The 14,348-nt window shown below is 35.7% G+C and overlaps 2 protein-coding genes across 5 annotated transcripts in view; one reads left to right on the top strand and one right to left on the bottom strand.

The window, feature by feature from the left end:
* Window positions 1–13,146, top strand: part of LOC143904863 (ABC transporter G family member 20-like) — a 38,162-nt gene extending 25,016 nt beyond the window's left edge. For all 4 annotated transcript variants that reach the window (XM_077419828.1, XM_077419824.1, XM_077419825.1 and 1 more), the window contains 8 exons: window positions 9,008–9,233; window positions 9,693–9,870; window positions 10,124–10,239; window positions 10,341–10,411; window positions 10,497–10,585; window positions 10,678–10,854; window positions 10,939–11,025; window positions 11,276–13,146. In XM_077419828.1, coding sequence (XP_077275954.1) covers window positions 9,008–9,233; window positions 9,693–9,870; window positions 10,124–10,239; window positions 10,341–10,411; window positions 10,497–10,585; window positions 10,678–10,854; window positions 10,939–11,025; window positions 11,276–11,490 — 1,159 coding nt within the window. In that variant the 3' untranslated portion in view covers window positions 11,491–13,146. The remainder of the gene's footprint in view (window positions 1–9,007; window positions 9,234–9,692; window positions 9,871–10,123; window positions 10,240–10,340; window positions 10,412–10,496; window positions 10,586–10,677; window positions 10,855–10,938; window positions 11,026–11,275) is intronic.
* On the bottom strand, window positions 4,988–7,026 carry LOC143904847 (uncharacterized). Its single transcript, XM_077419810.1, has 2 exons — window positions 5,772–7,026; window positions 4,988–5,591 (listed from the first exon to the last, which is right to left on the bottom strand). The coding sequence occupies exon 2, from the start codon at window positions 5,450–5,452 to the stop codon at window positions 4,988–4,990; it is 465 nt and encodes a 154-aa protein (XP_077275936.1). The 5' UTR covers window positions 5,453–5,591; window positions 5,772–7,026.
* Window positions 13,147–14,348: the final 1,202 nt, after the last annotated feature.

The following is a 14,348-nucleotide window of genomic DNA, read 5'->3' on the forward strand; positions in this document are numbered from 1 at the left end:
AGATCCTCTCCTGGATTCGGCGTAGCTCGTCGTCACGCTGCTGCACCATCGCCGCGAATTCGGCTTCTCTCTGCGTGCGCTCCGCGCGCATCTCGCGGATCTCCTGCATCACCGCCTGAAGCGTGATCACCTCCGTCGTCATCTCTGGGATCAGTGGAGGAGTCGCTGCCCGGAGTCGTTTCCTTGTGGGAGCGGTCGAGGTCATATTCCGTTTAGCGCGGCTCGTCTTTCCTCAATCCCGGACGAGCCCCCAAAATGTTGCGCTCGCCGGGTCTCTCACTCTTTCACAAGCACTCGCGGCGCGCACTCCGTCACTCTCACAGAAATAAAGAAAGACTCGTTGTGTTATTTCCGAAAGGAACTTCTTTAATAAATGGCTCGATAATACAGGGAGCTCGGGATGACACGTCCGAACGTGACGGTATCCCAGCTAAATCTGAACATCAGGTATAAACAACATCTGGTAGAAAATCAATATTTAATTGAACATCGGGCAATCAACATTTCTAAACAGGCGTTACTAAGGGCGATTCGCATCTTGACGAAAGTCGGCCCGTTGCACGCTTCAGCTCGGAGTCAGGGAAGTATACCGGGCAGCGCGCACGCAACAATATGTTACAGTCAAAGCCCGAAACGCAGGCATTCCTAGGATTGACTAGTCAATTCTCAGGAACGACCAAGCGTCTTAGTCAAAGCCCGAAATAAGTTTTGCGTTTCGGCTTTTGACTAGTCAATCTTAGGAATAACTAATACGGCTAGTCAAAGTTAGAAACTAAAGAAAAATCACTTCGGACTTTGACTAGTCAATCCTAGGAATAACTAATATGGCTGGTCAAAGTTAGAAACTAAAGAAAAATCACTTCGGACTTTGACCAGTCAATCCTAGGTGTGGCTTTAATTCAGACTGTGTGACTGTTAACAAATAAAATCAAGATTATTTTTACTAAAGTTCTTATTGTTAACATAATGTGGTTTTTTTATTTACTTTTTTACTCTTGTACACAGTTTTTTCTCCTTAAGGTTAAAAATGTAGCTTTGGTAAAATATTGGTTTAAAACGCTTTAAACAGTTAAATACTTTTAAAGCGCGTCATCTAACCTATGTATTGTAATATTCTCACTTTATAAATTATAAGTTACATTATGTTAACCTAATGTAGCTTTTTACTTTACTTTACTCTTGTACATAGTTTTTCTCCTTAAGTTTAAAAATGTAGCTTTAGTAAAATATTTTGTAAACATAACATCTTAGAAAGTACTTACATTTAGTTAAATCTAAATACAAGTTAATGCATTCTATCGTAACATTTGCATATTTATCTCTTAATGCTTTTACTGTACGATCTCTACCTCCATGACCACACTCACGATGAACACTGTCAATTACATCAAACAACTCGTCATCTGTGACATAGTAACATACGTTATTCTTATCAGAGAGCGGCATAATCAACTTTTTTATATTCCCAACACGCAAGATGTCATAACGCTTCAGACGCCGATATTGTAACGGTGTCCTTTTTTTTGCCATCTTTGCAGATTCTACCTCACTGATTAACTCTTCATACTTTTGTCTGCTTTCAATATGAAATGAACATGCCGTTTTCTTCAAACTAACAACTCTTTCCATAAATGTAGTTTTCATATGGTTCATGTCCACCTCATTGGTTATATTACATTCGTTTTCACTCATTTTGAATGTTGTTATACTTATTTTAAGAATGCGTAATAACAACTAATAATAAATAAAACATATCACAAAACGATACAGACGTGCGCACAACTACTGCTTGCTCGATGTGTATTAACTTGCAACGCACCGTAACTCGCTCACGAACAGCTGACAGATCAGATTAGGTTAGATGCATGTGCAAAGCGCATATCAGACTTATTGTCAGATGGCCTCGTAGTCACACCTAGGATTGACTAGTCAAAGTCCGAAGTGATTTTTCTTTAGTTTCTAACTTTGACTAGCCGTATTAGTTATTCCTAGGATTGACTAGTCAAAAGCCGAAACGCAAAACTTATTTCGGGCTTTGACTAAGACGCTTGGTCGTTCCTGAGGATTGACTAGTCAATCCTAGGAATGCCTGCGTTTCGGGCTTTGACTGTAACATATATATAAATATATATGATTATATATAATGCAATTATATATGAATTTTGTCTCTATATGATCATATATAATTATATCTAATGATAGCAATCGTGAAATTCCCGAAAAAACGCCCGGGAAAACCAAGGGATGAAATCGCTGATCGGTAAGTGAAAAGTGGAAATGACTCAATAGTGTGAAACTCGAGTAGAAAAAGACCGGTTACGACATGTTCAATCAAGGAAAACATTTTATGCGGTCCGATGTTAAATCGCTTTTATATCAACCACCCGACACATTTCTTATGTTTGTCCACAATAAGGATATTGAAACACAAATGAAGTCGTTTGAAGAAAAACGACGCCCGGGCGAAGCCCGGGTAACCAGCTAATAATTATATAAAATCATATATAATCGTATATGAACATATACAATGAGATTATATATATGTAAATAGATATAATCGTATATGACTATATACATATAGTCAATATATATTAAAAAAGAACTGTTAACTTCGATAATAAAACATTGATAAATTACGATTTATATTTTTTCAAAAGGTATAGAATCAAAAGTGAAATGATTTATTCCATATATTATAACTTTGGGGCACTGCTTGACGTGAGACATTTTATACCACTGTCTGTCAAATTTTAAATACGAGAAACGAATCCTATCAAATGCCATCTATTGGATAATCCAAATTTAAAGTTTATATATGATTATATATAATCATATATAATTTACATGGATAAATGGTTCTTATATATAATGTCAAAATGTATATAAAACATTTATATATATTTAAATATATTTTAATCGCCTGTGTATAATTATTTATAATCATATATAATTACATATAATCATATATATTTATATATAATTATATATAATTACTAGCGTTTCGGCCCGCGCTTCGCGCGGGCCTCAAAGCTAGGAAACTATAGATCTATAAAGGCAAAAAAACCTGATCTACAATGTGCTCTTTGCTTTCTGTTTTTTGCTCTTAACTTGTTTGCGACTATCCCGTATTTCGCAATTGCGTCGCGTAACGCGATGTTTTTTGTTCTCTGTCGCCTAAGATAAAAATTGACGACCTTCAGAAGAGACAAGAAACATCACGTTACGCGACGGAATTGCAAAATACGAGATAGTCGCAAAGAGGTTAAGAGCAAAAAACAGAAAGCAAAGAGCACATTGTAGATCAGCTTTAGCCCCGGAGGACATATGTAATAAAACACGCAAATAGGTGCTAGCGTATATTTACATTTAACGCCAATAGATTTCCGCATCACCCTTGAGGTACTATTGTAAATGCGTTTTTTTTAGTGGTTTCCCCAGTAGGCCTATTCCACTATAAATAAAAATAGCTGTACCACTATAAATAAAAATTTTAGTACCAATTTTGAGGGAATCGATCGCAATTTACTTTTTTGACATTTCAAAACGTACCTCGTACTGCACACTTACACTCATACTAAAAATTAATTATTATTTGTAAAATTACTTTTACAATTTTAATATTTATAATTTTTCATGTAAAAAATTTATTTAAAAATTTTTAAATATATATTTTATTAACATTTTAATTATTATATTATTCATTTATACAATTTTATAATTTTTCAATTTATAAAATTTCTCTGTATATTACATTTTTTGTAAAACATTTTTTACTTCCTTCTATTAGATGTCCTTGATTGCTTAATTCATCAATCTTAATTTTTACACTTTCTTTTCTGGTTGCTCTAGAAAATGCCACATAAAGTTGACCATGAGCAAATACAGGATGTGGCAAATAAATCCCAATTTTTTCTAAACTTTGTCCTTGTAATTTATTGATTGTTATAGCAAATGACACTCGAATAGGAAACTGTCTTCGTTTAAACTTAAATGGCAGTTCCAAATCACTTGTAATTAAATCTATCCTTGGATTAAAGACAATTTGTCCTCGAGCAGGACCAGTTAGAACCTCTGCATAAATTAGATTATTTTTCAAATTAGTAACAATAAATCTTGTGCCATTACAGAGTCCTTTTTTAGTATTTAAATTTCTTCATAGGATTGTTGTAGCACTGACTTTTATTTTAAGTCGATGAACTGGCATTCCAGAAGGTGTCAGAAAGTTTAAAAACTCAGTTGGAAAATTTAATTGCTCTTGTGGATCATCACTTACAATAGAGTCAATTGAGAGGTACTCTTTTTCTTCTCCTTCCATTAGACAAAGGATTTCGTCATTAATTTTGAATATATCCTCATTCTTAGGACAAAGAATCGTTCGATCTGGATTTTCTTTAATCTGTTCCATGGTGATTCTATCACCAAAACTTTCAGCAATAAGAGATTCTTTTGATATAAAATTTTGGGGAATTTCAATTGTATCGAGATGTAGTCTATCCGTATTTGATAATTTACCATCTCCGAGTTGCATTAGCCAATTTGCAAATTCTTTTTCTTCCCCAGTTCTCATATTTTGCTTTAGTTTAACCTGAGTTACATTCCTTCATATAGAACTGTATTTTACAGTCGACTCAATTATGGCTGCTTTCTGTGCATGTGGCACTACGGGAAGGTTTTGTCTAAAATCTCCTGCAAATAAAATTACTTTTCTTCTAAATGGTCGAGGATTCTTCATTAAATCTCTTAAAAATTTATCAACCGCTATTAAAGCATGTCCAACAGTCATGCTCACCTCATCCCATATGATTAGTTTGGCAATGATCAGTTCTCGTGCAGCTTGAGAATTTCCTCTGATATTAGATTTAGCACTATCATCAATTGGAATTGAAAGCTTGAATAGGGAGTAAAGTTTTTCCTCTTTTTAGAAGTGTTGCTGTAATTCCAGTCGAGGCACATGGAAGAACTATCTTGTTTCTTCCTCGAATAACACTTAGAAATGTGTTAAATATGTAGGTTTTACCACTTCCTGCAAACCCGTTTTATCTTCACTTAAACCCGAAATTTTCGTAGCTGGATCGGAGTTTCTCCTTTGCAGCTTGAGAGTCGTGATCGCGTTAGATTTCATGCGTTTACCGGGCTGCTGCACCTTGTATGTAGCTTCATTCTTGTTCATGGGCCAATTCGTAACGGACCGAGAAGCAGTCTCGTGTGGATAATCTTTTCGAGACCATACGTTCGTCGTTTTATTCAAGTCGCTTTCCTTAATCGTACTAAGAAGCAGATTTTGCGTTTTCGTGTTAGCTTCGACTACGCTCTCGCCCATAGATCGACACTGAACCTCTCTCGAAAGTCTATTTCGTCTTGCGTTTCTCACCGGCACGTCCGGCTCGTATTTCTCCTTCGAACGTGAGTTCGACTCGAGGCCGCCCAGTGACATGCCGGGCCCTTCTTCCATTCGCTCTCCTCCTAATATTTACCATTACTAAATTCTTTGCTTTCTCTTCTAGCTATTTCATTACCATTTTGTATTTCATATCCATTTGTTTCATTCACATTTTCCGTTTTATTCAGTTTCATTTTATCCATGCTGATATCTATAATTATAAATAGATCTTTATATATCTATAAATATATATATCTATATATATATAAGTATAAGTATATTTACTAAAATAGGGAGAAGGACAGAAGTATATATTTACTAAAATAAAGAGAAAAAAAGAATAGAGAAATATATAAACTGAAAAAAGAAATAAATATTATTTAGTATTTACCATTTCTAGATTCTTTAATTTCTCTTCTACTTATTTCACTCATGCTGTTCGTGTTGCCATTTTCTAATGCACTCTGTTGATTTATTTCACCACTTGTAACGATGCACCCCCACACATGCATCATTCCCGGCGAAGAACTGCCGGATGCCGCCCGACGATCTCCATCAGGCGAGGAAAGGGCGCGGTGCGCCCACCTTATTTTTAAACGACTTAACTCCGAGCGTGTGCGCGGCACTCCGCCGCACCGACATCTTCCCGGGTCTCCGACAGAAACCGAGGGGAGCCGAGCGCCTCCGAGCGCGAGCACGCTTACCGCCACGCCGATTCCGCTCCGCTCCGCGGGCGGCGCGGCTCACGCGGGAATCGGTCTCCCCTCCCTAGTGTACCACCCGGGCGAGTATAAAATACCGGCGCCACGACAGGTAGACACTCCGATCCGAGTCTAGCTACCTGTGCTCCGCTACCCTCGGAGACGAGCACCTTTCCGCTTCCTAGGCCAGCTTACGAAACGGGGTACAGCGTTCTGTGCCTCGTTCGAGAGTTCTCGAGCGCTGACCGCCTTCCTACCCGGAACACCCAGTCTGCCACGGTAACCAGGGGTCGAGCGTGCTCGGCCTCTCGACAAGGGTTCTTGCCGCCGGAACAGTCGGACCTCCTCGTCAACCGATCGACCAGCCTAGCCCCTGGCCGTTCGTTTTCCTTCCCACCGCGCCGCGTAATTAACACCGGATCGTATCGCGAGAAAGGAAACCGCGCCGGATAACATACGCGCGCCCGCGCCGCGAATCTCGCGCCGCGGGCCGACCAGCCATTGGCCGGCTTAAAGGCCCGTTCGCACGCGTACCGCATCGCGCCGGTACGGACCACCTGATTCGCGTCCGCCGCATACACCGAATGCGTTGTAATTATCGCGGCCGTCTTATAGCATATAATCCGCCCGCGTCCGCCGCATAAACCGAATGCGTTCCCGTAATTTGCAATTATCGCGACCGTCTTATAGAATATAATCCGCCCGCGTCCGCCGCATACACCGAATGCGTTCCCGTAATTTGCAATTATCGCGACCGTCTTATAGAATATAATCCGCCCGCGTCCGCCGCATAAACCGAATGCGTTCCCGTAATCTGCAATTATCGCGACCGTCTTATAGAATATAATCCGCCCGCGTCCGCCGCATAAACCGAATGCGTTTCCGTACTTTGTAATTACCGCGACCGTCGTCTAGATTATAAACCGCCCGCGTTAGCCGCATGGTCCGCCTGCATCTCCGTTGTAACTATCGCGACAGTCTGTTGTAATTGAACCACCGTAATAAACCGCGTTCCGTATCAAAACTGCCTTCTGTCTCTGGGCCTACCATCGAACTCCTGGTCCGGCGAGCTAGTCCGCGTTCGATATAAACAGCCAAAAGGCAGGCCGTTACTGATAACACTTTGTATTTTATGACCATTTGTTTCACTTATAATCACATTTTCCATATCCATGATGACATTTATTTCATTCGGTTTTATTTCATCTGATGACATTTAACATGTGAAACCAGCTACTTATGTATATAGTCAATTATTATAAAATGACTCACGTAAAAAATATAAACTATATCACCTTTAAGGAGTGATTTTAGCCAAATTTAGGCTTAATGAATAAATTATATGTGTGCGCGCGTGTATGTGTGTGTCAGCATATACAATTCTTTGAGATTCGGTCAATTATTTCCAGAAAAATTGGAAAAATTTTGGAACCGGTTTCCAAAAAGATCGGTAACAAAAAATTATACACTTTATAACACTCTCCAAAAAATTCTACCCCTGTTTCATATACAATTCTTTTAAATTCGGTCAATTATTACCGGAAAAAATGGAAGAATTAAAAGAACCGGTTTCCAGAAAATCGGTAGCAAAAAACTATACACATTATGGCACTCCCCGGGAAATTCTACCCCTACTTCACATACTTTTGGTAAAAATTCGGTCCACGAATGAGTAAATGCACGTAGGTGCGTATGTTGCGTACGTAGGTGAGTGGAAAGATCGGTAACGAAAAATTATACACTTTATGGCAATTCCCGGGAAATTCTACCCCTACCTCATATAATTCTTTAAGTTCGGTCAATTAATTTCCGAAAAATTGGAAAAATCGGTAACGAAAAATTATACACTTTATAGCATTTTCCGGAAAATTCTACTCCTGTTTCATATATAATTCTTTTAAATTTGGTCAATTATTTTCCGAAAAATTAGAAAAATTAGAAAAATCGGTTTCCAGAAAATCGGTTGCAAAAAATTGGCCGCGACATTTTCATCCCCGGGAAATTCCACTCCTATTTCATATACTTTTGGTAAAAATTTGGTCCACTAACGAATGAGTAGTTCGCGTACATACAGACAGACAGACAGACGACGTGACTTATATATATACAGATATATAATGATTTTTCCCGGGTAATGCACATTTGTTGTGTTTATATATGGAGATATATGTAAATCTACCGTCTACGTGGGTAAATGCTTTTATATCACACGTGCGTGGAAAGTGGCTCATTCCGCGCGCGCCATCTGTGCGACAAATAGCCAATTTCCCACACGAAAAATTTTCCACTCGAACCCGTGCAGGAATGAGATATTCCTGCACTGCGTGACAATGACAATGACAATAACGATGATGATGATGATGATGATGATGATGATGATGATGATGATGATGATGATGATGATGATGATGATGATGATGATGATGATGATGATGATGATGATGATGATGATGATGATGATGATGATGATGATGATGATGATGATGATGATGATGATGATGATGATGATGATGATGATGATGATGATGATGATGATGATGATGATGATGATGATGATGATGATGATGATGATGATGATGATGATGATGATGATGATGATGATGATGATGATGATGATGATGATGATGATGATGATGATGATGATGATGATGATGATGATGATGATGATGATGATGATGATGATGATGATGATGATGATGATGATGATGATGATGATGATGATGATGATGATGATGATGATGATGATGATGATGATGATGATGATGATGATGATGATGATGATGATGATGATGATGATGATGATGATGATGATGATGATGATGATGATGATGATGATGATGATGATGATGATGATGATGATGATGATGATGATGATGATGATGATGATGATGATAATAATAATAATAATAACAACACATTCTTTCAGAGGACTAGTTTTTGCAGTAACTCTCCCGATAGTTCAAGTCACCATATTTTTGCTTGCAATTGGTGCAGATCCAAAAGACTTGAAGATTGGGGTTGTCAACAATGAAGCTAGCAACTGCGATTACGGAAGCAACTTAGGCAATATTTGGAATGATGAACTTACCTGCCATTTCGGCAACCTTAGCTGTAGGTTCTTGCACAATTTTGACGACTCTATTGCGATAAAGGTATAATGATTTAAAAATTAATAATGTAATGTAAATTAATAATGTGTTTAATGTTTATGATTTAAACCGGCTCTTTTCGTTTTCTCGATGTCCTCTTCTCTCCTCATTTATTCCATGTAAATATATGAGAATATTTACTCGGTACATTGATAAAAAAATATTTAAATGCAAAAAAATATTTATTAAGGTGGCTCTTAATATAGCTTTACTTAAGATTTACTTAATTATGTAATACACATTTATTTATAATTAAATATTTGTATTTAAATTAAGTAAAAATATCTTATTCTAAATAAATATGTGTATTATATATTAAGTAAAGCAGTTAGGAGCCATATGTAATAAATATTTATTTGGATTTAAATAATTTTTTCTTAGTGTATAAACTGAGAGAATGACAGTAATAATAAACATTAACGCGCTTCCTGAAGATTTTTATTAATTATACTTTGTTTTCAGAAATATTATGACAATATTTTAGAGGCGAGACATGATGTACAAAATGGAGAACTCATGGGTATAATATATTTTAATCAAAATTTCTCCGAAGCTCTGCAAATACGAGTGGAAATTTTCAATTTCGCGAAGGATTCCGATCTTCTCGCCAGTCAGATTCATGTTTTTCTCGATATGAGCGGTACGTTATTTATGTGTTATGAAGGGCGTTCCACGTAAAAATAATAACTTTAAGTTTTATATATATATATATATATATATATATATATATATATTGTATAAATTATTTTAAATAAAAAATATTATTTAGAAAATTATGCAAAATTAGATTCAAGCAATTAAGACTATTTTAAATCCTGAATATTTTAACATAAACGGCACATAAATTAATTGATTTATTACAAACACTTAATTTACAATGGCTTTTGTTACAGATAGACAAGTTGGGCTCATAACGCAGAAGAAACTATTCGATCGTTTTTTAGAGGTTTATAAGGATATCATGAGGGACTGCAAATATTCGCCAAAATTGGCTACTCCGCCAATCCGAGTGAGTATATTTTAGATTTTGTAATTTTATAATTTTTAAAATTTTTCTCTCTCTTTCTCTTTCATGTAAAACTAAAAGATTAAAGTTTCAATTGTTTTCAGTTTGAAGATCCTATTTATGGTTCAACAGATCTTAATTATACAGATTACGTGACACCATCTTTTATGCTAACGTAAGCAAAAATCAAGCTAACATAATATATGAAATCAAAATTGCTGTTACTAAACTATTTATAGTTTTATTATATATCTTTGCAGACTCGTATTCTTTTTAGCCAATACAGTCTCCACCATGTTGATAGTAACGGAGCGATTAGAAGGCGTCTGGGATCGAAGCGTAGTCCAAGGTAATTTATTAATAAGACTCCAAGACCGGTTTTATCGGCTATTTTTTCTCCCTATTTTTTATCAAAATAATATAAATACAAATATGTGATAGGGGTCAGGACAGAAGAAATCCTGCTGTCTCACATTGTTATTCAGAGCATCATCATAGCCATTCATACCAGCATGATAATTCTCTTATTCTTTCCTATATGGGGTTTGGAATGTAAAGGATCGATATTTGTCACAATTATATTTCTGTTTTTAAGTGGTTTTACCGGATTGATGTACGGTGAGTACTAAAAAAGCGCGCAGCAGCAAATCAGAAACTGCTGAGAATTAATTAAGTTGATTATTTGTGATAATGCATTACCAGGTTTTATCATCTCTATTGGGTGTAAAAATCATACTACGGCGACTTACTGTTCGGCCGGAAGTTTTTTTCCGATAATACTACTCAACGGTGAGTCTCTATTCTTTGTTGCGCAAAAATTACTTTTTACTTCAGTCTAGTTGCTAATAAGTGATACCGTTATTAAATGGATTATCTTTGAATTTTAATTCTTTTATCATATAACGATATATTACATTGTTAATAATAATCTTAGAAAGTGTTTGTTAAAATTAACATCAATAATATATATATATAATAATGGAGGATTATTTTACGTTAATCCAATTTTTATTAATATATTAATTTGACAAAATTATAGGAGGCATGTGGCCATTGGAAGGAATGCCAAAAATGCTTCGTTGGTTTAGCTACATATTGCCAACTACATTGCCTTCCATATCTCTGAGAGGACTCATCTATAAAGGTTCTTCCATAACTGATTCGGAAGTTTACTTTGGCTTGTTAATAAGTTTAGGATGGATAGTGTTGTTCTTCATCATAACCATACTTGGTGTAAGATCGAAATCCTCGTGACATTATTTAAAAGCGTAGAAGAAACTTTTGATACAATACAAAAACAATCTCGCATAATCTACAGAGTTCAGTTAGATAAATATGCAGTGTTTCTCCAAAACACTGATTTATTATGTTATACAAAAATATATATATAATTATTTTATTCATTTAAATGGCTGTGGAAAATTAATTGCTGTAAAGAAATAAATTTTATAATAATAATTTTCATTTATTTATAGCGTTTTTTCTTGGCTGCACTACCGCCCTGCACTGCCCTGCACTACCCAATAGCGTTGCACTAGTGTTGCACTAGTGTTGCACTAGTGTTGCACTAGTGGGCGATAGTGCAGCCAAGAAAAAACGCTATTAATTAATCGTAAATGTAAATTATTATTTTATTATTTTATTTTAAATTAATAATTATGTTTTATTTTATTATACAGTAAAAGAATAATATAAAATTAATTAATGATAGCAATAGTAAATGTTTTCGAAGAATAACAATAAGTATTTGAGACAAAAAATATAACAATAAGAATATTATCTAATAATTCAACTAAAGATTATTATATTTAAATCACTATATGTGCAGACGTAGTTATATTTAATTTCTTTTTTAAAAACTTAAATTATTTTCCATTCTTTTGTAAGTAACAATTTAATGTTTTATTTTTATGAGATCAAACAATAAAATAACTAGAGCGGCGGTGTGGTCTAGTGGTAGAGCGCTAGACTCGTAATCTGAGGAACCAGGTTCGAGTCCACTAGAGCCATAAATCATGGAAAAGTTTTTTCCGAAAAAACCGCGCCCCTCCGTGCAAGATGCGGAGAAAACTGAGGCTCCGTCTTTCGGAAGAGACGTTAAACCGTTGGTCCAAAGGAAAACAAGTAGAAACTTGCACATTGTTTTCTCGTAGTTTTTAATTGTGCAAGTAGAAACTTGCACATTGCTTCCTCATAGTTCCTAAGTGTGCAAGTTTTTATTTTATTTGAGGTATAATTATCGGTATTTATTTGTTTTGGCTTCTTCATAGAGGAAGCTTTGTTAGCAAAGGTTCTGATTTCACACTTAACTCTTTTGGGGACTGCGTAAATAATTATATACATTCACTAAAAAATACTAAAAATACTTGTCCACTTAAAAACTAAAACAATACTTTATCGATAAAAAAAAATCAGCCCAATATTATAAATATTTGAGATAGCGATTTATTTTTAATTCTATTATATTTTCCAGTCTTTTCTACCCCTATTTCATATATAATTGGTTAAAATTTGGTTGATCAGATCAAGTTTTATAAAGCTTCTATGTATGTACGAATTCTTCGAAATTTCAAATGTGTGTAATACGAGATCTGATCAATCAAATTTTAATGAATTATATATGAAATATAGGGGTAGAAAAAACTGGAAAATATAATAAAATTAAAAATAAATCGCTATCTCAAATATTGAGAAAGCGGCAGCGTAAAACACATTTTTCAAAAAAAAGAAAATCTGCATAAAATCTATACCTGTAGACCGATTTCAATAAAATTTGAGGATGACATACTTTCTATGATACTCTATTTGTGTGCAAAAATTCAAACTGGTATCTAAAAAATTGTAGAAGTAGATGCGTGTACAAAAATCCGTACACACACACACACACACACACACACACACACACATACATACATACTTCCGGACATTTTTTACTAATATGATTTTTCGACATTTTAGAACATTCTAAACCTATTTCCATCAAAATCTCGAAAAAAAAAATTTTCACCATTACAAAGCTTCCTCTATGAGGAAGCAAAACAGTAAGGTAGTGGATGAATTGGAGGTTAGGGTTGGGTACGTCCCTTCAAAACGCCCTTTAAGGCCCCTTGGGGTATATAAAGTAAAATTCTTTATCCAATAAAATAACTATTATCTATCTTCAAAAATAAAATATAGACTGTATAAGTATAAAACTTTTATATAAAACTTTCAAATAAAAACGAGATATTTTTAAAGAACCACCTTACTTTGTGATTTGACTTGAAGTAGAGGTTGAGCTTGAATTAAAATAATAAGAAGTTGGGGAAGTTAATTGTTGAGGAAGTTGTTGATATGAGTGAAGGAAATGAAAAAGGTATTATCTTGTAATTATTTTCCGCCATCATATTTTTAATTATTGTGTCCATTTTTCTATTAAAAAATAATTAATAAAATATATATCTTATTATTTTTCATGATCGGAATTATGAATTTTTATTTAAAATTCAGTTCGAGAATGGAGTGACGACTCCGCTCCGGCAATTTTGACATTTCAATTTTTGCACCTTTGTCAACACTCTATACCAGTCGAAGCCCGTACGCATTAGGGTGTCAGACGAGATCACCTTACTAGCGGCTTCAAGCAAGCTCATGAAGACGGCCAAGAAATGGTACGACAATCAGTCAGGACTGGTGTTGAATTCATGGCCAAATCTCCGGGCGAATTTTGCTCGTTGTGCCACGATTGTTGGCAATAAAAGTACGGATTCGTAGTGATAAACAAGGACAGCGCGCTTTCGAACGGCCGATACAGAAAAGGATTTAACGTGTTCGCGATACCGCAAAAGCAATCATCAGTCGTTGCCGATACCTCGTCGGAGATGAAACGTTTTAGCGTTATAGAGATCGACACTCTGCTTTTTCAAGCCCTGGCGTAAAATTGGCCACTCTCGCTTCTCTCCAGGCATAGAAGTCGAACTTTCCGTGAAGATTTTGTGAAAAATATCGTGTGCACCTCGGGTCGAAAACTTTTTCAGACTCGTATGATTTGCCGCCCGAGCCGAAGGCGGAAAACTTCACACTCGTCTGAAAAACGGTACTTTCGCCCCTTGGTACACAATATACTATTACTG

Source organism: Temnothorax americanus, unplaced genomic scaffold, assembly GCF_048541705.1.
Source record: "Temnothorax americanus isolate GAGA-0224 unplaced genomic scaffold, ASM4854170v1 Scaffold59, whole genome shotgun sequence".
NCBI classification, from domain to species: domain Eukaryota; kingdom Metazoa; phylum Arthropoda; class Insecta; order Hymenoptera; family Formicidae; genus Temnothorax; species Temnothorax americanus.

Coding starts and splice junctions, on each gene's coding strand:
- LOC143904847 (XM_077419810.1), bottom strand. CDS start 5,452: ATGGAAGAAGGGCCCGGCATGTCACTGGGCGGCCTCGAGTCGAACTCA.